Below are 25222 nucleotides of genomic sequence, written 5' to 3' on the forward strand. Positions count from 1 at the left end.
TCTCACTCTGCTGTCACTCATGCTGTCACTCTCACTCTGCTGTCACTCTCACCCTGCTGTCTCTCTCACCCTGCTGTCTCTTTCACTCTGTGGTCTCTCTCAATCTGCTGTCTCTCTCACTCTGCTGTCTCTCACTCTGCTGTCTATCTCACTCTGCTGTCTCACTCTGCTGTCACTCTCACTCTGCAGTCTCTCATGCTGTCACTCTCACTCTGCTGTCACTCTCACCCTGCTGTCACTCTCACTCTGCTCTCACTCTCACTCTGCGCTCACTCTGCTGTCACTCTCACTCTGCTGTCAGTCTCACTCTGCTCTCACTCTCACTCTGCTGTCACTCTACTGTCACTCTCACTCTGCTGTCACTCTCACTCTGCTGTCACTCACTCTGCTGTCATGCTCACTCTGCTGTCTCACTCACTCTGCTGTCACTCTCACTCTGTTGTCACTGTCACTCTGCTGTCACTCTCACTCTGCTGTCACTCTGCTGTCACTCTCACTCTGCTGTCTCTCTCACTCTGCTGTGTCTCTCACTCTGCTGTGTCTCTTACTCTGCTGTCACTCTCCCTCCACTGTCACTCTTGCTCTGCTGTCTGTCACTCTCACTCTGCTGTCACTCTCACTCTGCTGTCTCCTCAGCTGGCACTCTCACTCTGCTGGCACTCTCACTCTGCTGTCTCTCTCACTTTGCTGTCTCTCCCACTCTGCTGTCTCTCCTACTCTGCTGTCTCTCTGACTCTGCTGTCACTCACACTCTGCTGTCTCTCACTCTGCTGTCACTCTCACTCTGATGTCACTCTCACTCTGCTGTCACTCTCACTCTGCTGTCTCTCATGCTGTCACTCTCACTCTGCTGGCACCCTCACTCTGCTGTCACTCATGCTGTCACTCTCACTCTGCTGTCACTCTCACCCTGCTTTCTCTCTCACCCTGCTGTCTCTTTCACTCTATGGTCTCTCTCAACCTGCTGTCTCTCTCACTCTGCTGTCTCTCACTCTGCTGTCTATCTCACTCTGCTGTCTCACTCTGCTGTCACTCTCACTCTGCTGTCTCTCATGCTGTCACTCTCACTCTGCTGTCACTCTCACCCTGCTGTCACTCTCACTCTGCTCTCACTCTCACTCTGCGCTCACTCTGCTGTCACTCTCACTCTGCTGTCAGTCTCACTCTGCTCTCACTCTCACTCTGCTGTCACTCTACTGTCACTCTCACTCTGCTGTCACTCTCACTCTGCTGTCACTCACTCTGCTGTCACTCTCACTCTGCTGTCACTCACTCTGCTGTCACTTTCACTCTGCTGTCACTCTCACTCTGCTGTCTCTCACTCTGCTGTCTCTCTCACTCTGCTGTCTCACGCTGTTGTCACTCTCAATCTGCTTTCTCTTATGCTGTCACTCTCACTCTGCTGTCACTCTCAGTCTGCTCGCACTCTCACTCTGCTCTCACTCTCACTCTGCGCTCACTCTGCTGTCACTCTCACTCTGCTGTCACTCTGCTGTCACGCTCACTCTGCTGTCATGCTCACTCTGCTGTCACGCTCACTCTGCTGTCACGCTCACTCTGCTGTCTCTCTCACTCTGCTTTCACTCTCACTCTGCTGTCACTTTCACTCTGCTGTCACTCACTCTGCTGTCACTCTCACTCTGCTGTCACTCTCACTCTGCTGTCTCTCACTCGGCTGTCTCTCTCGCTGCTGTCACTCTCACTCTGCTGTCACTCTGCTGTCACTCTCACTCTGCTGTCTCTCTAACTCTGCTGTGTCTCTCACTATGCTGTGTCTCTCACTCTGCTGTCACTCTCACTCCACTGTCACTCTCGCTCTGCTGTCACTCTCACTCTGCTGTCACTCTCAGTCTGCTGTCGTCTCATACTGCTGTCACTCTCACTCTGCTGTTTCTCATGCTGTCACTCTCACTCTGCTGTCACTCACTCTGCTGTCACTCTCACCCTGCTGTCACCCTCACTCTGCTGCCTCTCACTCTGCTGTCACTCTCACTCTGCTGTCACTCTGCTGTCACTCTCACTCCGCTGTCACTCATGCTATCACTCTCATTCTGCTGTCACTCTCCTTCTGCTGTCATTCACACTCTGCTCTCTCTCACACTCTGCTGTCTCTCACACTCTGCTATCACTCACACTCTGCTGTCACTCTCCCTCTACTGTCTCTCTCACTCTGCTGTTGCACTCACTCTGTTGTCTCTCATGCTGTCACTCTCACTCTGCTGTCACTCTCACTCTGCTGTCACTCTCACTCTATGGTATCTCTCAATCTGCTGTCTCTCTCACTCTGCTGTCTCACTCTGCTGTCACTCTCACTCTGCTGTCGTCTCATACTGCTGTCACTCTCACTCTGCTGTTTCTCATGCTGTCACTCTCACTCTGCTGTCACTCTCACCCTGCTGTCACCCTCACTCTGCTGCCTCTCACTCTGCTGTCACTCTCACTCTGCTGTCACTCTGCTGTCACCCTCACTCCGCTGTCACTCATGCTATCACTCTCATTCTGCTGTCACTCTCATTCTGCTGTCATTCACACGCTGCTCTCTCTCACACTCTGCTGTCTCTCACACTCTGCTATCACTCACACTCTGCTGTCACTCTCCCTCTACTGTCTCTCTCACTCTGCTGTTGCACTCACTCTGTTGTCTCTCATGCTGTCACTCTCACTCTGCTGTCACTCTCACTCTGCTGTCACTCTCACTCTATGGTATCTCTCAATCTGCTGTCTCTCTCACTCTGCTGTCTCACTCTGCTGTCACTCTCACTCTGCTGTCTCTCATTCTGTCATTCCCACTCTGCTGTCACTCTCACTCTGCTGTTACTCTCACTCTGCTCTCACTCTGCGCTTAGTCTGCTGTCACTCTCACTCTTCTGTCACTCTCACTCTGCTCTCACTCTCACTCTGCTCTCACTCTGCTGTCACTCTGCTGTCACGATCACTCTGCTGTCATGCTCACTCTGCTGTCACGCTCACTCTGCTGTCATGCTCACTCTGCTGTCTCTCTCACTCTGCTGTCACTCTCCCTCTGTTGCCATTCTCACTCTGCTGTCACTCACTCTGCTGTCACTCGCACTGTGCTGTCACTCTCACTCTACTGTCTCTCACTCTGCTGTCTCTCACTCTGCTGTCACTCTCACCCTGCTGTCACTCTGCTGTCACTCTCACTCTGCTGTCTCTCTCACTCTGCTGTGTCTCTCACTCTGCTGTGTCTCTCACTCTGCTGCCATTCTCACTCTGCTGTCACTCTCACTCTGCTGTCACTCTCACTCTATGGTCTCTCTCAATCTGCTGTGTCTCTCACTCTGCTGTCTCTCACTCTGCTGTCTCAGTCTGCTGTCTCACTCTGCTGTCACTCTCACTCTGCTGTCTCTCATTCTGTCACTCTCACTCTGCTGTCACTCTCACTCTGCTGTCACTCTCACTCTGCTCTCACTCTCACTCTGCTCTCACTCTCACTCTGCGCTTACTCTGCTGTCACTCTCACTATTCTGTCACTCTCACTCTGCTCTCACTCTGCTGTCACTCTGCTGTCACGCTCATTCTGCTGTCACGCTCACTCTGCTGTCATGCTCACTCTGCTGTCTCTCTCACTCTGCTGTCACTCTCACTCTGTTGTCACTCTCACTCTGCTGTCTCTCACTCTGCTGTCACTCTCACTCTGCTGTCACTCTGCTGTAACTCTCACTCTGCTGTCTCTCTCACTCTGCTGTGTCTCTCACTCTGCTGTGTCTCTTACTCTGCTGTCACTCTCCCTCCACTGTCACTCTTGCTCTGCTGTCTATCACTCTCACTCTGCTGTCACTCTCACTCTGCTGTCTCCTCTGCTGGCACTCTCACTCTGCTGGCACTCTCACTCTGCTGTCTCTCTCACTTTGCTGTCTCTCCCACTCTGCTGTCTCTCCTACTCTGCTGTCTCTCTGACTCTGCTGTCACTCACACTCTGCTGTCTCTCACTCTGCTGTCACTCTCACTCTGATGTCACTCTCACTCTGATGTAACTCTCACTCTGCTGTCACTCTCACTCTGCTGTCTCTCATGCTGTCACTCTCACTCTGCTGTCACTCTCACTCTGCTGTCACTCATGCTGTCACTCTCACTCTGCTGTCACTCTCACCCTGCTTTCTCTCTCACCCTGCTGTCTCTTTCACTCTGTGGTCTCTCTCAATCTGCTGTCTCTCTCACTCTGCTGTCTCTCACTCTGCTGTCTCACTCTGCTGTCACTCTCACTCTGCTGTCTCTCATGCTGTCACTCTCACTCTGCTGTCACTCTCACCCTGCTGTCACTCTCACTCTGCTCTCACTCTCACTCTGCGCTCACTCTGCTGTCACTCTCACTCTGCTGTCAGTCTCACTCTGCTCTCACTCTCACTCTGCTGTCACTCTACTGTCACTCTCACTCTGCTGTCACTCTCACTCTGCTGTCACTCACTCTGCTGTTATGCTCACTCTGCTGTCTCACTCACTCTGCTGTCACTCTCACTCTGTTGTCACTGTCACTCTGCTGTCACTCTCACTCTGCTGTCACTCTGCTGTCACTCTGCTGTCACTCTCACTCTGCTGTCTCTCTCACTCTGCTGTGTCTCTCACTCTGCTGTGTCTCTTACTCTGCTGTCACTCTCCCTCCACTGTCACTCTTGCTCTGCTGTCTGTCACTCTCACTCTGCTGTCACTCTCACTCTGCTGTCTCCTCAGCTGGCACTCTCACTCTGCTGGCACTCTCACTCTGCTGTCTCTCTCACTTTGCTGTCTCTCCCACTCTGCTGTCTCTCCTACTCTGCTGTCTCTCTGACTCTGCTGTCACTCACACTCTGCTGTCTCTCACTCTGCTGTCACTCTCACTCTGATGTCACTCTCACTCTGATGTAACTCTCACTCTGCTGTCTCTCTCACTTTGCTGTCTCTCCCACTCTGCTGTCTCTCCTACTCTGCTGTCTCTCTGACTCTGCTGTCACTCACACTCTGCTGTCTCTCACTCTGCTGTCACTCTCACTCTGATGTCACTCTCACTCTGCTGTCACTCTCACTCTGCTGTCTCTCATGCTGTCACTCTCACTCTGCTGGCACTCTCACTCTGCTGTCACTCATGCTGTCACTCTCACTCTGCTGTCACTCTCACCCTGCTTTCTCTCTCACCCTGCTGTCTCTTTCACTCTATGGTCTCTCTCAACCTGCTGTCTCTCTCACTCTGCTGTCTCTCACTCTGCTGTCTATCTCACTCTGCTGTCTCACTCTGCTGTCACTCTCACTCTGCTGTCTCTCATGCTGTCACTCTCACTCTGCTGTCACTCTCACCCTGCTGTCACTCTCACTCTGCTCTCACTCTCACTCTGCGCTCACTCTGCTGTCACTCTCACTCTGCTGTCAGTCTCACTCTGCTCTCACTCTCACTCTGCTGTCACTCTACTGTCACTCTCACTCTGCTGTCACTCTCACTCTGCTGTCACTCACTCTGCTGTCACTCTCACTCTGCTGTCACTCACACTCTGCTGTCACTCTCACTCTGCTGTCTCTCATGCTGTCACTTTCACTCTGCTGTCACTCTCACTCTGCTGTCTCTCACTCTGCTGTCTCTCTCACTCTGCTGTCTCACGCTGTTGTCACTCTCAATCTGCTTTCTCTTATGCTGTCACTCTCACTCTGCTGTCACTCTCAGTCTGCTCGCACTCTCACTCTGCTCTCACTCTCACTCTGCGCTCACTCTGCTGTCACTCTCACTCTGCTGTCACTCTGCTGTCACGCTCACTCTGCTGTCATGCTCACTCTGCTGTCACGCTCACTCTGCTGTCACGCTCACTCTGCTGTCTCTCTCACTCTGCTTTCACTCTCACTCTGCTGTCACTTTCACTCTGCTGTCACTCACTCTGCTGTCACTCTCACTCTGCTGTCACTCTCACTCTGCTGTCTCTCACTCTGCTGTCTCTCACTCTGCTGTCACTCTCACTCCACTGTCACTCTCGCTCTGCTGTCACTCTCACTCTGCTGTCACTCTCACTCTGCTGTCTCCTCTGCTGGCACTCTCACTCTGCTGGCACTTTCACTCTGCTGTCTCTCTCCCTTTGCTGTCTCTCCCACTCTGCTGTATCTCCTACTCTGCTGTCTCTCTCACTCTGCTGTCTCTAACTCTGCTGTCACTCTCACTCTAATGTCACTCTCACTCTGCGGTCACTCTCACTCTGCTGTCTCTCATGCTGTCACTCCCACACTGCTGTCACTCTCACTCTGCTGTCACTCATGCTGTCACTCTCACTCTGCTGTCACTCTCACCCTGCTTTCTCTCTCACTCTGCTGTCTCTCACACTCTGCTGTCTCTCACACCCTGCTGTCACTCTCACTCTGCTGTCACTCTCACTCTGCTGTCACTCTCACTCTGCTGTCACTCTCACTCTGCTGTCACTCTCACTCTGCTATCACTCTCACTCTGCTGTCTCTCATGCAGTCACTCGCACGCTGCTGTCACTCTCACTCTGCTGTCACCCATGCTGTCACTCTCACTCTGCTGTCACTCTCACTCTGCTGTCACTCTCACTCTGCTGTCATTCACTCTGCTGTCACTCACTCTGCTGTCTCTCAAACTGCTGTCTCTCACACTCTGCTGTCTCTCACACTCTGATGTCTCTCTCACTCTGCTGTCACTCTCACTCCGCTGTCAATCTCACTCTGCTGTCACTCTCACTCTGCTGTCTCTCATGCTGTCACTCTCACTCTGCTGTCACTCTCAATCTGCTGACACTCGCACTCTGCTGTCACTCTCACTCTGCTGTCTCTCACTTTGCTGTCACTCATGCTTATGATATCACTCTCACTCTGCTGTCACTCATGCTGATGCTTTCACTCTCACTCTGCTGTTACTCTCACTCTGCTGTCACTCACACCCTGCTGTCTCTTACACTCTGCTGTCTCTCACACTCTGCTGTCTCTCACACTCTGCTGTCTCTCACACTCTGCTGTCACTCTCACTCTGCTGTCTCTCATGCTGTCACTCTCACTCTGCTGGCACTCTCACTCTGCTGTCACTCATGCTGTCACTCTCACTCTGCTGACACTCTCACTCTGCTTTCACTCTCACTCTGCTGTCACTCTCACCCTGCTGTCACTTTCACTCTGCTGTCACTCATAATGTCACTCTCACTCTGCTGTCACTCTCACTCTGCTGTCACTCTCACTTTGCTGTCACTCACTCTGCTGTTACTCTCACTCTGATGTCACCTTCACTCTGCTGTCGCTCGCGATGTCACTTACACTGTGCTGTCACTCTCACTTTGCTGTCACTCACTCTGCTGTCACTCACTCTGCTGACTCTCACACTCTGCTGCCTCTCACACTCTGCTGTCTCTCTCACTCGGCTGTCACTCTCACTCTCACTCTGCTGTCGTCTCACTCTGCTGTCACTCTCACTCTGCTGTCTCTCATGCTGTCACTCTCACTCTGCTGTCACTCTCACTCTGCTGTCACTCTCACCCTGCTGTCACTCTCACTCTGCTGTCTCTCACTCTGCTGTCACTCTCACTCTGCTGTCACTCTGCTGTCACTCTCACGCTGCTGTCACTCATGCTGTTACTCTCACTCAGCTGTCACTCTCACTCTGCTGTCACTCACTCTCTGCTGTCTCTCACACTCTGCTGTCTCTCACACGCTGCTGTCACTCACACTCTGCTGTCACTCTCCCTCTGCTGTCACTCTCACTCTGCTGTCACTCTCACTCTGCTGTCACTCTCACCCTGCTGTCACTCTCACTCTGCTGTCTCTCACTCTGCTGTCACTCTGCTGTCACTCTCATGCTGCTGTCACTCATGCTGTTACTCTCACTCAGCTGTCACTCTCACTCTGCTGTCACTCACACTGTGCTGTCTCTCACACTCTGCTGTCTCTCACACGCTGCTGTCACTCACACTCTGCTGTCACTCTCCCTCTGCTGTCACTCTCACTCTGCTGTCGCACTCACTCTGTTGTCTCCCATGCTGTCACTCTCCCTCTGCTGTCACTCTCACTCTGCTGTCACTCTCACTCTGCTGTCTCCTCTGCTGTCTCCTCTGCTGTCTCTCACTCTGCTGGCACTCTCACTCTGCTGTCTCTCCCACTCTGCTGTCACTCTCACTCTGCTGTCTCTCACACTGCTGTCACTCTCACTCTGCTGTCACTCTCACTCTGCTGTCACTCTCACTCTGCTGGCACGCTCACTCTGATGTCACTCTCACTCTGATGTCACTCTCACTCTGTTGTCTCTCAAGCTGTCAATCTCGCTCTGCTGTCACTCTCACTCTGCTGTCACTCATGCTGTCACTCTCACTCTGCTGTCTCTCCCACTCTGCTGTCACTCTCACTCTGCTGTCACTCTCACTCTGCTGTCTCACACTCTGCTGTCTCTCACACTCTGCTGTCTCACTCTGCTTTCACTCTCACTCTGCTGTCACTCTCACTCTGCTGTCACTCACTCTGCTGTCACTCTCACTCTGCTGTCACTCTCACTCTGCTGTCACTCACACTCTGCTGTCTCTCACACCCTGCTGTAACTCTCACTCTGCTGTCACTCTCACTCTGCTGTCACTCACTCTGCTGTCACTCTCACTCTGCTGTCACTCTCACTCTGCTGTCACTCTCACTCTGCTGTCTCTCATGCAGTCACTCTCACGCGGCTGTCACTCTCACTCTGCTGTCACTCATGCTGTCACTCTCACTCTGCTGTGACTCTCACTCTGCTGTCACTCTCACTCTTCTGTCATTCACTCTGCTGTCACTCACTCTGCTGTCTCTCAAACTGCTGTCTCTCACACTCTGCTGTCTCTCACACTCTGATGTCTCTCTCACTCTGCTGTCACTCTCACTCCGCTGTCAATCTCACTCTGCTGTCACTCTCACTCTGCTGTCTCTCATGCTGTCACTCTCACTCTGCTGTCACTCTCAATCTGCTGCCACTCACACTCTGCTGTCACTCTCACTCTGCTGTCTCTCACTTTGCTGTCACTCATGCTTATGCTATCACTCTCACTCTGCTGTCACTCATGCTGATGCTTTCACTCTCACTCTGCTGTTACTCTCACTCTGCTGTCACTCACACCCTGCTGTCTCTTACACTCTGCTGTCTCTCACACTCTGCTGTCTCTCACACTCTGCTGTCTCTCACACTCTGCTGTCACTCTCACTCTGCTGTCTCTCATGCTGTCACTCTCACTCTGCTGTCACTCTCACTCTGCTGACACTCTCACTCTGCTGTCACTCTCACTCTGCTGTCACTCTCACCCTGCTGTCACTTTCACTCTGCTGTCACTCTCACTCTGCTGTCACTCTCACTCTGCTGTCACTCTCACTTTGCTGTCACTCACTCTGCTGTTACTCTCACTCTGATGTCACTTTCACTCTGCTGTCGCTCGCGATGTCACTTACACTCTGCTGTCACTCTCACTTTGCTGTCACTCACTCTGCTGTCACTCACTCTGCTGACTCTCACACTCTGCTGTCTCTCACACTCTGCTGTCTCTCTCACTCGGCTGTCACTCTCACTCTCACTCTGCTGTCGTCTCACTCTGCTGTCACTCTCACTCTGCTGTCTCTCATGCTGTCACTCTCACTCTGCTGTCACTCTCACTCTGCTGTCACTCTCACCCTGCTGTCACTCTCACTCTGCTGTCTCTCACTCTGCTGTCACTCTCACTCTGCTGTCACTCTGCTGTCACTCTCACGCTGCTGTCACTCATGCTGTTACTCTCACTCACTCAGCTGTCACTCTCACTCTGCTGTCACTCACACTCTGCTGTCTCTCACACTCTGCTGTCTCTCACACGCTGCTGTCACTCACACTCTGCTGTCACTCTCCCTCTGCTGTCACTCTCACTCTGCTGTCACACTCACTCTGTTGTCTCCCATGCTGTCACTCTCCTTCTGCTGTCACTCTCACTCTGCTGTCACTCTCACTCTGCTGTCTCCTCTGCTGTCTCCTCTGCTGTCTCTCACTCTGCTGGCACTCTCATTCTGCTGTCTCTCTCACTCTGCTGTCTCTCCCACTCTGCTATCTCTCCCACTCTGCTGTCACTCTCACTCTGCTGTCTCTCACACTGCTGTCACTCTCACTCTGCTGTCACTCTCACTCTGCTGTCACTCTCACTCTGCTGGCACTCTCACTCTGATGTCACTCTCACTCTGATGTCACTCTCACTCTGTTGTCTCTCAAGCTGTCAATCTCGCTCTGCTGTCACTCTCACTCTGCTGTCACTCATGCTGTCACTCTCACTCTGCTGTCTCTCCCACTCTGCTGTCACTCTCACTCTGCTGTCACTTCCACTCTGCTGTCTCCCACTCTGCTGTCTCTCCCACTCTGCTGTCTCACTCTGCTGTCACTCTCACTCTGCTGTCACTCTCACTCTGCTGTCTCTCATGCTGTCACTCTCACTCTGCTGTCACTCTCACTCACTGGCAGGCACAACCCTTAACCACCCACCCCCAACAATGTGAGGGATCAGAAAAGGCGCGTAGAACGGAGATGATCTGGTGGCAAAGGCTCGATGACTTGTGTGCACAGGAGCCAATAAATGTATGGTTTAATTGCCCCATTTTCCAGAGAGGATTCTCCAGACACAGGGGACTGCATGAACATAGTTATACAGTATATTAACCTCACTCCCTAGCTCAAACACATACATCCCCAAGTTCGTAAGTACTAAGTAGTCACTCTCACACTTTGAACGCTCAAGAGCATTACACACGCACTGTCAACCGCCATTAAGATCACCTGATCAAATCTCACGCGCCTCTGGGGCGACTCTCCCTCCTGCCAGCCGTGTTAAGTATACCAAGTGTCAGAGTGTCAGCCTTACTCTGAGGCACTGGCATCCGTGTCCTTATTTTCAGGAAAATGTACAAAGGCAGTGATGTTGGGGCCATTGACACCAAGTGTGCAAGAGTGTAAGTGTGCATCGCACAAAACCCTAGCTGATCTGCGTGACTGCGAGACACGGGGTGAGGATACTTTCCGATGGTGACAAAAGTTTACCGAGGGCATACAGGAAAGTAGGCTCCCGAAACACCTGCGTCACACATCTCCCCCTCCCCCAACAGCACAAAGTCAGCCACGGGGACACTTTCCTGCAACAACAAACTGTAGGTGCGTGTAGTCTTGCCTCGCCCCTCGCTGCTGCCATGCCATGCCCATGGGTGCCTGTCGAGTGAGGCTGCACGGGTGCTGTAGCGGGTTTCCGTGCTTTGGATGTCATCTCCGCGCTTTAAAAACAAACCAAAAATACCCATGCTTCTTCCTGCTCTCCGCGCCCCTCCCTCCTCCAATGTAACACAAGCCCCCCTCCCCTGCATGCACAGAGTGCGCCACTCATTCGCTTATCCCACCGCAGTGTCTGGTTACTCCTCGGCGAAGGCTCGGGTCTCGCCCTCCACCGGTGTCAAGTGTCACTGTGCCTCGGCGCGTACTCGGCCTTGAGGCACCCCCTCGGGTGTCAGGGGGCTCCAGTACTAATAACACAACACGCGTTCTCTTCTGGGTTACCCTGACCAGCCTAAACCCCAGACATCCCGAGCCAGTCTCTTGTCACGCTCTCCGCTAACTTGTACAGTAACCGCAGCAGTGCCCTGTCACCCTGGTGCACGTCCCATCAGAGACTGGCAGAGGGTAGGCAGACAACAGGATTCACTTTAGTAACTCCTAGTGAATGCCCCGTCGTGTCCTCTCCAAAGCCACCCTCCGTGCGTGCCCTGCTCACGGTGGCTGTGAGGGGCGGTGCACTCCCTGGCCGCCCGGAACAACCTTCCAGATACTTTACTTGTGCGCCCTGGAGGAGAGGAGGGTAGAAAAATTGGGAGGGGGCTGAGAGTGCTTGCCGGGCCTTCAACGGCAACCAGGTGATCGCGAACAACACAAAAAAAAAGTCCGTGAGTGGTGCGCGTGTGAGTGCCACTGCGAGCATATGTTTTGAATTATCGCGGCTGTCAAGCCGCGATAATTCAAAACATATGGCCTCTGGTGCGCGTAACAGACACCAATATTCCATGGGCGGAGCTACACGACCGCCCATGGCCTATTGCATGTTCTGTCAAAAAACAGCACGCACGCCAAGGCCAATGAAAATGGACCTTGGAAATAACACGCACAAACTACGTGGAATTTCCAGGTCCATTTTCGATTCCCCGGAAAAGGACTCTCGCTGCCCGACACTGCATGCGCAATGTACGGCAGGCCTGAGCCTTAAAAATCAGGTGGGTCCCAATGATTGTTAAGAGTGGCGCCATCTTGGGTGTGGGTGGCAAGTTCGCAAACATCGAAAACGGACTGCCTCCTTACTTGCATTGATTTTACCCGCGTTGCTTTTCTCGTCAGAGAGTGCTGAGGCTACATTGAAAACAGACGCCATCCTTGAAAAGAAAAGAGGTCCCGATAACAGATGGGAATACCGAATCATTTCCAGCTATATTTATTTATAATTGAAAGATACTAAAATTACCTAATTCCAGCTAATCCACTGTCTGCTTATTAAATTCTCATGTGGAGCATACCAATTATATGAACTTCGGCTCCGTGTTTCGAACGAGCCAAACGTATAATTCTAACCAAAAATGATGTAACGTAAATTAAAGATAATAGATAATAACCTTATAAATGAATAGATTCCTCCTTCTGTGAAATTAATAGATTACAATGGAGGCATACATTTATTTTATTGCATCCACGCAGAGGCCAACATTATAAATTCAAAGGGAAACGCCTTTATAAAAATATAATGTGTACCTAGTCCAAATTTTGGAAAATTCTTCAATAACATTTCGCTAATACAAAAACTAAAGTAAAATGGCCAAGCAATGCACAGTCGAATTATATAGGTTGTATTGCACATTCAATAGTTCTTATATCTAAAATCTAAAAAGAAGAAAGATACCAGCTCATTTTTGAAAAGACAACTTTTCCGGTATTATATAATGGCCTGTTCCCACTGTATCTCTATATTCAGCCCCTTCTTTACTGTATCCAATTAAAAGATCCTAAAAACTTCACGTTTTTTCCTTATCATCTCTGGGCATTGGCCTTCTTTTGTTAGAACTCTCTCTAAGATAAACCAGCGGATATCTTCAGGAACATGGTTATTCTCAACAAAATGGAATACCATCGGTGCAGTCATTTTCCGTGTCTTGATGGCTGATTTATGTTCAGTCAGTCTAACATTGAGTGAATGAGATTTATGTGTGGGCATGCGTGATCTGACAACCAGATCTTTTATATTTTTGTTTTCGCGATAGGCAAAAAGCGGTTTCGATATTTTATCGTGTTCTGATCTATTTACATTGTGCAGGTGCCAATTTGAGTACACAATTTGCCGAATTAGTTCATTCAATAATGAATGACGAGTCACAAACACTAATTTGGTGTCTTGTTTTTGGTGTGTACCTTGCAAAAGATGTTGTCGATCAAAGAACCTGGATTGTTGTATGAATTTGATAATGTGTTTTGTCACGATGGTTAAGGATATATGTGATTTAATATTCCTTTTTTCTATTTATATTTATTGACACTGTACTGTTCTCAATTTTAGAAAAAATGAAATGATTGAAAAGATAAAGAAATATATGAATATATATAAAAATGAGTTATCACTATCAATAAAATCATAAATATATTTGTATAACTAATTGACAGTCCTGACCTATTTATAAAGCATAATATGTGGTTACCTCTGTTGAATTCGTATACCTAGACTACGTTGGCATATATAATTGATGCTTGCTATAAATTCTTTACCCACTACCATTAAATAACTAACCAGAACACGTGTCATTCTATGACATTTGCGTCTGCGGTGCCAGGAGCATCTGCATGGACAGAGTAGCACGCAGGAGAGGTCCCAAGTGTCTGTTTTCTCAAGAGGGGCTGCTGGGCAGGGGGCCATCCCGAAAATCAAACAGGTACTGACATGTTTGTAGTGCATGCTGGTCTGCAATGCGAACTGGCCCTTGAGTGCACTCTGAACTAAGTAGAAACCTACGGCAAGTGCTCTTCACCCTACTAACATCGCCCCCTGTGACACACGGCGTGGGATGGTTATGCAAAATACACCATTTCCATGAACAATGACACCAGGCTGGCTGGGGTCATTGTGTCAAACTAGAGTGAGGGGCTGTGCTGTTTCAAGCACTTCTGCAAGGCAGCCTGGGTAACCAGGAGAAAGCAATCCCAGCAGCACCGCCCTTGGACAGCCTGCCGTGATACTGGGCGGATATACTTTTCTCTAGACATATTTTTTTCGCTGCGTCCCCCCTCAATAGGATTTGTATTGGTAGGAAAGATGGCTGAGCCCCTTGCATCCACGAGGCAATTCAGCAAATAAATGTATTTGTTAGTTCTGTTTATATTGCCTACCTAGTCCAGGTGCATGTTGCGGGAGGGCGTAATGGGAAGCAGGAGGGACAAAACGAGCTTCAAAGAGCACGCCGCAGCGTGCAAAACAAAGGAAAGGCAGCACCCGATTCATGCTCCGGTGATATTGCCCCGCATAATGCACATCAAAGGGCCATCTCTCACTCACGGGCTCCGGAGAGGGGCACCGGAGGAAGAGCAAATAAAGTTGTGCGAGCTGCCCTGAAAGAACAAACGGCCGTGCGGAACGAGGGAGAGGAGGGGGCCATGCCCCCAACCAGATGGCACACTGCACGCAATTAAGTGCGAGCAGAGCGAAACTGTAGTTAGCCAACAGATATCAAGAAAACAACAGAAATGCCAAACCTAAACCAATCACAAGGGGCAGGAGAAATTACACGGAGGTGAAGCCAATATACAGATTACAGATTACTTAAGTCTCACTGAGACAGCGCATGCGCTGCCAAACGCGAGACCTAAAAAGGGGGCAATAAAAGCCCTACTCAGAGGCAGAAACAGTGTTTGACTGCGCCCACCTACCTTGATTGGATCCCTGGTTTATTTCCATGCTTCTTTCCAAGGGGTGTGTCCACGGGTGCTTTCAGAATGTGCTCCACTTCCTATATAGTGCAAAGTCAGTGCTTACTTGCCTGTGTGCCCGTGTCTGTTATAAGTCATCGGAGCAAGAATAAAGGTGTGCCCTCATTTGCAAATGTTCCATTGCAAATCTGGGAACACCTACTATGGTCTGTGGTGTCATTCAATGTGTGCAGGTACGCCATGCATTAAAGAAGGGGCTACACAAGTGCAATGAAAGGACCAGGGGCGTAACACAGACTTTGACTTTGAGGAATGGGCCCTACACTCTTAGAAACAGCAACACTGGTGTCAGCAGCTTCAGGAAGGACTTGGGCTGGAGAAAAGGCAGGATTAGGCAGTAGCCCAGGACACCACTGCTGTGCGGCTTCCAATGTTTTCCCAAACAGCAAACCATTTTTTTTAAAGTAGCACTGGATCCTTTAAAGTACAGGGCTGTTTTAGAAAGAAATCCTATTTGAGAATGCACATGCAAGAATGGTGGTCTGCTGTTCCTTGCAGGCCACCATCCCTGTGTTTGTAAGAAATCACAGGGAGTCACGAGTAGCAACCTGCATAATTATTATTCACTATGAAGTTAATTATGTAGCCCACAGTGACTGGACATGTTGTAACATGACCAATTAGTACATATGCGACATCCTAAAATTAAAGTCTGTATGCAACCACTTTTTGCAAACAGTCTTTTGGTACATTTGGGCCCAGATTTTGTTATCAGCCTTCGTCTTTTCACAATCATAACTTTGATGCAGGATAAGAACTGCTAGGTTTTTCTAGTCTGCCCACCTACCTGCCTCTAGCAGACCTTTCAACCCAACATATACACCAACTCTGTCTTTCAACTCTCACCTCTTTTAAACTTCTTTGTTGGTCTATGAGGTTTTAAATTGTATTCGCATTTAAGTCCAAGAATCCAGTGGGTAAATGTTCCATCAACTCTCATTCTTGACCCAAATCCATGTCTTATTTTATGATCCCCTGCTGCAGAACTATGCCTTACAACAAATAATCATCTATCTAAGCATATTGTACTGTAGATGTTTGGTAATGTCTCTTCCCCTTTTATATAATAAGGGTAAGCTATGACACTAGATGTGGCTTCTTTTAAAGAGGCTGCACCTTTACAAGAGAACCCGGTCTTGAGCTTACTGTGTCATGTTGTTCAAATCAGATATTAGACACTAATTGTGAAAAAGATACCTAGGATATGAACCATCGGGCATATCACTAAAATAAATGTTCTTTTTTGTCCTGATTATCTTGAGGGGGATTTGTCTGCATCTTCACTATGGCTATGGAATGTGAGCAGAATGTAAGGTGCTAAATGCTGAGTGTCATCCCCCTGTTTTCTGCAAATCTATGATTAAGGTTTATTGAGTTCTTCTTTCTGTTTCAACTTACCTCAGATGTCAACGAGTGCTTCATTGCTTCCACATGTCCCAAGCGTGCTACATGTGTTAACACTTTTGGCAGCTTCTATTGCACCTGTAAAGCTGGATTTGCTGTGGCTTCTGGAGAAATACATTTTACCAACTCCTCGTTGACATGTGACGGTAAGGAGTCCCTATTGGAAACTGAATTTTGCTTGCAGTAATTTTCAATATGAAATGTTGTTTTTCATTCAGGCCTCATTACAAGGGATGTATGACGTTACAACGCATGCTTTTACCACACATGCTGTTACAACGCAGTTTTTACAACGCAAACCTTTACAGCACATAGCGCTTTGGGGTGCTGGATAGTGAATAGTTTGATTTACTATCCAACTCCAGTCCCCGTGGACACTAGGGAAGGTGTTGGATAGTAAATTAAATCTATTCCCTATCCTAGAGCGCCCCCCAGCGCAATGCGTTGTAATGGTTTTCATTGTAAAACCTGCGTTGTAAAAGCACTGTGTTGTAAAAGTTTCGTTGTAAAGGATGTTTCCCCATTACAAGTGGTGCAATTTTACCCAGAGAGATAACATGGGGTGGCATTGCACCACTCGCAATTACACGTGTCTCTGGACCAAGAATTATTAGGTTAAAAAACTCTAGACCCAATAATTCTGAGCTCAGGCGACTGGACCTGTCCTTACTGCTGCAGGGGAGGGACTGAAGACAATATCAAAACCCAGCCCCCACTGGGCTTCAGCATTATGAGGAGAGCAGACAGAGTACACAGCACTTGTCTAGTTTACATAGCTAGTCTGCCCTCTGGGGAAAAGGAGGGAGCTTGGAAGGAGTGAGGTCCAGTATAGGATCCTGGCAAGTGGATCCCTGTCATAAGGTGTAAGGAAGTGGCTGTGCCACTGATCAGGGCCATTGTTCATGTGTAGATTCAAGTCAGCGTCTCCGTATGGCAGAGGCAGAAGCCGTGAAGTTAGACACTGCTGCACCGATTGGGGTGTCTCCTGTGTGTAAGGCAAATTTGACAACCCCATATGCCCATATGCCAGAGAGGACCGCTGTGAAGATTGCATTACGGGAAACATCCTTTACCACGCAACTTTTACCACGCAGTGCCTTTACAAAGCAGGTTTTACAACAAAAACCATTACAATGCATTGCACTGGGGGGGCGCTCTAGGATAGGGAATAGTTTTAATTTACTATCCAACACCTTCCCTACTATCCCCGGGGACTGGAGTTGGAATAGTAAATTAAACTATTCACTATCCAGCACCCCCCAAAGCAATGCGTTGTAATGGCTTGCGTTGTAAATCTTGCGTTGTAACAGCATGCGTGGTAAAAGCATGCGTTGTAACAACGTACATCTTTGCATTACTCCTGTTCCCATTGGGCTGTAGCCTGTGTGCGGAGTAAAGTCGGTGACCCCATATGCCAGATGCAGCCGCCATGAAGATTGCATTAATACTGTGCCGACCAGATCGTTTCCTATCTGTGGAGTAATGTTGATGACCTCGTATGCCAGGTGGGGAGCCCTGAAGGGTAAGGATTGTTGCCTGATTTCACCAGCGTTGAGAGGAAATTACTCCGTCCTGACCATGAGTACCTGAGCCCCAAATGAAATATCAGAACCTGAGCGAATATCCCCCTACAGGTGAGAAAGATAAGAGGAACTTACTGTGTCTTCAGAGAAAGCGATGTGAACGATTCGCCGCTTCCTCTGCAAAGCAGAGAGTGCTACTCACTACCAGCAGCCACTGGGACGTCCATGTGTTGAACGCTCCAGAGGACTCTGATAATAAAACCCCTGCAGGAGCAGGTAAGATAAGACTTATCACAGAGCCGAAAGGGCCTCATAGTGCTTTAAGGGCTGGAACACTTTTGACTTTGGAAAAGTAGGAGTGGGACTCCTGAGACTGCTAGTGGGACCCAACATAAATGTTGCCTCTTGTGAATAGGGAAAAGCCACTACTGTTAGAAAGAGGGAAGAAGGACTCTGGGATCTGCCCATCAAGAGTACTGACCTCAGGGGACTGTGTGTATTTTTTGTGTATGATGTTCGTGTTCATATATAAATATTTGTTTTTTCAGAAAAGCAAGTATTTGACCGGGCAATCATTTATTGCTGCCATTGCACATATTTTTAGGTGTGAGCCTGTGTTCAACCACTACATCTACCTTCCACCTGAGAACCCGTGAACTGCTCGACTAACACTACCACTGAGGGTTACGTTTTGAAGAGGTACTTGGCATAGTTGCTTAGGACGCATACTAAGCTGGGCCCATGGGAAACAGGCCTAAAAGATCTCAACCCCCACAGTTAGGCTCAGTAGCTCCTGCTTGCCCCGTAGCTCTCTAAAATGGGCTCTGATAGGAAACAAGACATGCACTGTTAGAATTGGGGGTCTCTAGTTGGCAGTAGGGACCAAGGTAGGGACCCTTCCTTCTAGTCAGGATGAATAAAGTACACACCTAAGTTTGCCTCCGCTCACACTCTGGTAGTTTGGCACAGAGCAGTCAGGATAAACTTCAGAGGCAACGTGTAAAGCATTTGTATATGACACACTGTGACACAGTGAAAAAACTAGATATTGACACAACACCGATTTAGAGAAATAAAGTATCTTTATCTAAACCAAACAAACACTTTTAAAAGGTTTCAAGCAATTCTGTCCATAGAAATCCATGGATGCAGATGTTTTACACACAGTACCTCAAATGCGTCAAAATCCACTAGGCAATACAGCTGCAGAAGTGAGAAGCATCTTAAAACAAAGCGGTGCATCAGTTCCTGATTCCCTGAGAGGCGATGCAGCAGTTGTGCTGCACGAGGATAAGTGATGCATCAAATCCAGACTGTAGGGGGAAGTGATGCACGGATTCCAAGACGGGTCTGTTCTGCAGATGATGTGTCGAAAAAGGTGCAATGCGTGGAAATCCGGGCGTGCTGGAGGTCGATGTAGCAGCAGCAAGCAGGCGCTGCATCAATTTCTGCAGCCTCAGTCCCATGATGCGTCAATTCTTTCAGCCGCACAGCAGGGCATGCATCAGTCAGTGCAGGAGTCTCAGACTTCGGAGACACAGTACGCTGAACTCTGGCTGCAGCGGTTTCTTCGATTGCTGACAGGCGCTGCTCTGATTTCTTAGGCTGCACAGAGTGGGATTTTCTCCAACACAGCAGTGCTGCATCGGAAAAACAGGCGCTGGAAGGGTAAAGCATCAAATTTGGTGTCTTCTTGATGCCTTTTGCAGCAGGAACAACCTCCAAAGGCCCATAACTGGAAATAACACCACAAGGCTGATCAGAACTCCCAGCAGTGGAGTCCAAGGATGCTGCCGGTGAAGTCTTTATGCCCCTGAGACTTCCTGGAGGCTAGCTCTACTTCAAGCCCTTGGAGAATCTTCTCAAGCAGAATACAGCAAAATAAAAGTCCAGTCCTTTCCACTGCCCACAGACAGAAGCAGCAACTGAAGGTCAACCCAACAAAGCAACACACTGGAAAGAAGCAGTACTCCTCTTGACAGCGTTTCAGTTCTTTTTCTTGGCAGGGTACTCTTGATCCAGAAGTATTCTAAAATTCTGGGGTCAGGGCCCCACTACTTTCAGACTTCGAAGTGTGCAGGTTTCAAGGAAAGTTTATTTTGCTTACTAAAACCAGTTTTGTCCTCCCTGGTCCAGCCTCACTACAGAGGGTGGCGACAGCAGGTGAAAGGCAGACACAACCCTATTCATGTGTCAGTGACACCTCCTCCCACAACTCTAGCTCTGGAAGACCCATCAGGATATGCAGGGCACACCTCAGCACCCTTTGTGTGAGTGTCTGAAATTAAAGCTACCCCTGACCCTCGCGGTAGGTCGCTCCCCCTCCACGCAGCTCCGCCTGTATGCTCCTGCTGCCGCTGCTGAGAACCCGCTGGTAAGTGTGCTGTGCCCCATGTGGCCCTCTGTGCCACTGTTTTTCTCCCCTTCTGTGTGCCCCATTTTTGCTCTCTGTGCCACAGTTTTTCCCCCTCTCTGTGCCCCGTTTTTGCTCTCTGTGCCACTCGTTTTTCCCCTTTGTTGTGCCCCGTTTTGCCCCGTTTTGCCCTCTGTGCCACTGTTTTTCCCCCTCTGTGTGCCCCGTTTTTGCTCTGTGCCACTCGTTTTTCCCCTCTGTTGTGCCCCGTTTTGCCCTCTGTGCCACTGTTTCCCCCCCTCTGTGTGCCCCGTTTTTGCTTCTGTGCCACTCGTTTTTCCACTCTGTTGTGCCCCGTGTTTGCCCTCTGTGCCACTGTTTCCCCCCTCTGTGTGCCCCATTTTTGCTTCTGTGCCACTCGTTTTTCCCCTCTGTTGTGCTCCGTTTTGCCCTCTGTGCCACTGTCTTCCCCCTCCTTTGTGCTACGTTTTTGCTCTGTGTGCCACTCCTTTTTCCCCTCTGTTGTGCCCCGTTTTGCCCTCTGTGCCACTGTTTTCCCCCTCTTTGCGCCCCATTCTGCCGTCTGTCCCACTCTTTCCCCGCCCCCCTGCCCCCTCGCTGCTCCCGCCTCCCGCCTCCCAGATGCTCCTCCCTCCCACCTCCCCATATATGCAGGACGCTGCGCGGTCGCGCAGCGCCTAAGGTAAGCCCATCTGTGCTCGTCCGTGCCTAGACCACGCCCAGCGCCAGAACCCCTGGACCCCATGAACGCCACAACACCAGTCTCCGCTACGACGCCAGCACCCTCCACGAACTCAACGCCGGCAGAAACCACACCTGCTTCCAGGCCGCCCCGAAATGGACCCACGGACCCTTCTCCTGCCGCACCTGCAGCTTCACCTGCGACAGAGCCTCCAAACCTTCAAGGACTGGACCCAACCACCTCCGCTGCATACTCCTCAACACCTGCTCCTCACACAAACACACCGTCGAGCTCTGGGATCTGCTCGACACCTCCGCCCCAGACGTGGCCTTCCTAACCGAGACCTGGTGGAACGACTCCTCGGTGCCCGACATCGCCATAGCCATCCCGGACGGCTACAAGATCACCCGCAGGGATCACGCCAACGGAATCGGAGGAGGAATAGCCATCGTCCACAAGTCCACCCTCAATGTCACCACCTACGCAGACGACACCCTCAACACCGCCGAACACCTGCACTTTCAGATCCACACCGACCCCAACACCACCCTCAGAGGAACACTCGTCTACAGACCCCCTGGACCCCGGGCTCAGTTCAGGGACTCCATCACCGACTTCGCCAGCACCCACGCACTCGCCTCCACGGACTACATCCTCCTCGGGGACCTGAACTTCCACCTCGAGAACAAAGATGATGCCAACTCCGCCACGCTGATCGACAACCTCGCCAACCTCGGCCTCAGACAACTCGTCACCGCACCCACCCACGCCGCCGGCCACACGATGGACCCCATCTTCTCCACAAGCACCCACGTCACCTTCGGCCACACCACCAACTCCACTGGACCGACCACCGCTGCATTCATTTCACCTTCAAGAAACCAACCATGCACCACCGCACCCAACAGCTGCCTCGCCGCTGCTGGAGCAAAGTCACCAAAGACCAGCTGATCACCATCTTCGCCCAGAACCCACCCACCGACCCCACCAACCCAGACGCCGCAGCCCGCAACCTCAGACAGTGGATCAACGACTGCGCCAACACCCTCGCCCCACTCAAGAAACCCTCCAACAGCCAGGCCAGCAAGAGAGCCACCTGGTTCACCGACGAGCTCCAGACCTCCAAACACGCATGCCGGAAACTGGAGAAGAAATGGCTCCACGAACGCACACCGGACAACCACGCAGCCCACAAGGACGCCACCCGCAGACATCACCACCTCATCAGATCAGCCAAGAGATCCTCCTTCAAAGACCGCCTGGATAACAACGCACACGACAGCAAAGAGCTCTTCAGCATCCTAAAAGAACTCTCCAACCCCAGCGCCAATGCCAACGACTTCCCGCCCTCACAAGAACTGTGCGACTCACTGACCATCTTCTTCCACCGCAAGATCACTGACATCCACAACAGCTTCAACACCACGACCGCCCCGACTACGCCAGACTTCAACTCCCCTGCGAACACCACCAGCGCCAACCGCCTGACCTCCTGGTCCAACGTCAACGACGACGAGACACGCAAGGTCATGAACTCCATCCACTCAGGATCTCTGTCAGACCCGTGCCCACACCACGTATTCAACAAAGCAGATGCAGCCATCGCACCCCAACTACGGAAGGTCATCAACATCTCCTTCGAAACAGCGACATTCCCGGAAAGTTGGAAGCACGCCAAAATTAACGCCCTCCTCAAGAAGCCCAAGGCGGACCCCAAGGACCTCAAGAACGTCCGGCCCATCTCCCTGCTCCCGTTCCCGGCGAAGGTCACCGAAAAAATGCCAACATCAACATGCAATTTGCCCGCCATCTCGAAGACAACAACATCATGGACTCGTCCCAGTCCAGATTCAGACGAAACCACAGCACCTCATCGCTGCCACAGACGACGTCAGGCGCCGACTAGACAACGGCGAAACATCAGCCCTCATCCTCCTAGACCTGTCAGCCTCCTTCGACACGGTCTGCCATCGCACTCTAAAGACACGCCTCCAAGAAGCCGGAATCCAAGAGAAGGCCCTTGACTGGACCACATCCTTCCTCGCCGGCAGAACCCAGAGCGTTCGCCTCCCACACTTCCGATCCAAAGTCACCAACATCATCTGCGGCATTCCCCAGGGCTCATCCCTCAGTCCGATGCTGTTCAACGTCTACATGGCCCCCCTCGTACAAGTGGCCCGCCATCGCGACCTCAACATCATCTCTTACGCCGAGGACAACCAGCTCATCCTCTCCCTCACCAAGGACCCACACACCGCCAAAACAAACCTCCACAAGGGAATGCAGGCCGTCGCCGACTGGATGAGGAGCAGCCGTCTGAAACTGAACTCGGACAAGACAGAGGTTCTCATCCTCGGACTCACCCCCTCAGCCTGGGACGACTCCTGGTGGCCGGCCACACTGGGAACAGCACCAACACCCACCAACCATGCACGCAACCTAGGATTCATCCTCGACTCGTCCCTCTCCATGTCTAAGCAGGTGAACACTGTCTCCTTCTCCTGCTACAACACCCTCCGCACTCTCCGCAGGATCTGCAAGTGGATTCCGACCAAAACAAGAAGAACGGTGACACAGGCCCTCGTCAGCAGCAGACTGGACTACGGCAACGCACTCTACGCAGGAATCCCAGCCAAATACCTACGACGACTACAACGCATCCAAAATGCCTCCGCCCGACTGATCGTCAACATCCCCCATCGCAGCCACATCACCCCCCACCTGAGAGACCTACACTGGCTCCCCGTCAACAAGAGGATCACCTTCAAGCTCCTCACCCACGCACACAAAGCACTCCACAACGCCAGACCAGCCTACCTGAACAGAAGACTCAGCTTCTACACCCCGACCCGCCAGCTCCGCTCCGCCAGCCTTGCCCTCGCCGCTATCCCCCGCATCCAACGAACAACCTTCGGCGGCAGATCCTTCTCCTACCTCGCCGCCAAGACCTGGAACACCCTCCCTACCCACCTACGGCAGACCCAAGACCTACTCGCCTTCAGAAGACTTCTCAAGACCGGGCTCTTCAAGGTGTAGCGGCACCCCCCTCCTCTCAGCGCCTTGAGCCCCTCACAGGTAAGTAGCGCGCTTTACAAGTATTCTGATTGGATTGAATGCACAAACAGCTCCTGTCAGTCTAAAACCAGACGTTGAGTCCACAAGCAGGAAGAGGCACACAGGATGGTAAAGCAAGTAAATGGCCCCTTTCTAAAAGTGGTATTTTCCAACCCACAATTTAAAATCCATCTTCACTAAATTATGTAGTTTTAAATTCTGAGTTAAGGGAACATAAACTCCAAATCTCTAGCTGTTCCCAATTGAAAGTTACACTTGTAAAATGTTACAAGGCAGCTCCAATGATACCTTATAGGAGAGCTAGTCTTGCTATAGTAAAACATGAAATTGGCGGTATTTCACTCTCAGGACATGTAAAACACACCAGTAAATGTCCTACCTTTCACATTTACTGCACCCTGCCCATGGGTGTACCTTGGGCCTCTTGTAATCAAGGAGAGAGAGAGGAACTATAAGGCTAGTTTGTTCCCCCTGGGTAATTGTTTCAAATCAATAGGAACTAGCTATGTGTGGAGGTTTTATGAGTCTGTATTTGGGAAACCATTAGGTTTTTATGAAGGCCCTCACCCACCTACCTAGTTGGTGGCATGCTTCATCATCCGGCCCCACCCAAGGCACCGAGTGTGCCTCAGGTGTGCTTCGACGCCAGGTTACTGCGGAGCGGGTTTGTTTTGGTTTGTGAGAGTGCAGTGGGTGTGCTCTGTGTGGGGTTTAAAATACTGTCCTAGGGGTCCCAAAAGGTTACTTTAATGTTGGGCCCCAGGCAGTCATTAAAAACAAAGGCTTGGGACGTGCACAGTAGACTTATGGTCTCCGACATCCAGTGCGGTCTACTAGTTTCAGCCAGGCCTTTTCTTCTACTGGCTTTCTTCAGGACCTTATATGTGATAGGGTGTTACGGGGATCCAGAGAGTTTGTCAGTTCCCTGTGTGTAAGCACACGCTAAGGTGCTTGTATGTGTAAGAGGGGTTTCCTCTCAAATTGTACCTGTTCAGGGGAGGAAGAAAAAACAGACAGACAATACATATATGTAAAAGCACATCGTATTTAGGCGTGTACAAAAAATGAGTCCGCACTGGGTGCCTAAAGATGTCAACGGGCAAGGCGGTTGTGTAGGCGTGAGTGGCGGTGGGTGGCTAATAGTCGATCTCAGGTATGCGTTACCTATCGTGAAAAAAGCATAGTTGCGGATAAATGGTGCATATGAATACATATAAATA

At 50.6% G+C, this 25222-nt stretch overlaps 1 protein-coding gene across 1 annotated transcript in view; it reads left to right on the top strand.

Moving 5' to 3' along the window:
* LOC144828071 (adhesion G protein-coupled receptor E1-like) overlaps nucleotides 1-25222 on the top strand; it is a 561082-nt gene that overhangs the window by 471093 nt on the left and 64767 nt on the right. The window contains exon 4 of the mRNA XM_078686208.1: nucleotides 16348-16494. Within this exon, the coding sequence (XP_078542334.1) occupies nucleotides 16348-16494 (147 nt within the window). The remainder of the gene's footprint in view (nucleotides 1-16347; nucleotides 16495-25222) is intronic.

This window comes from Lissotriton helveticus, chromosome 4_1, assembly GCF_964261635.1.
Source record: "Lissotriton helveticus chromosome 4_1, aLisHel1.1, whole genome shotgun sequence".
Lineage (NCBI taxonomy): Eukaryota > Metazoa > Chordata > Amphibia > Caudata > Salamandridae > Lissotriton > Lissotriton helveticus.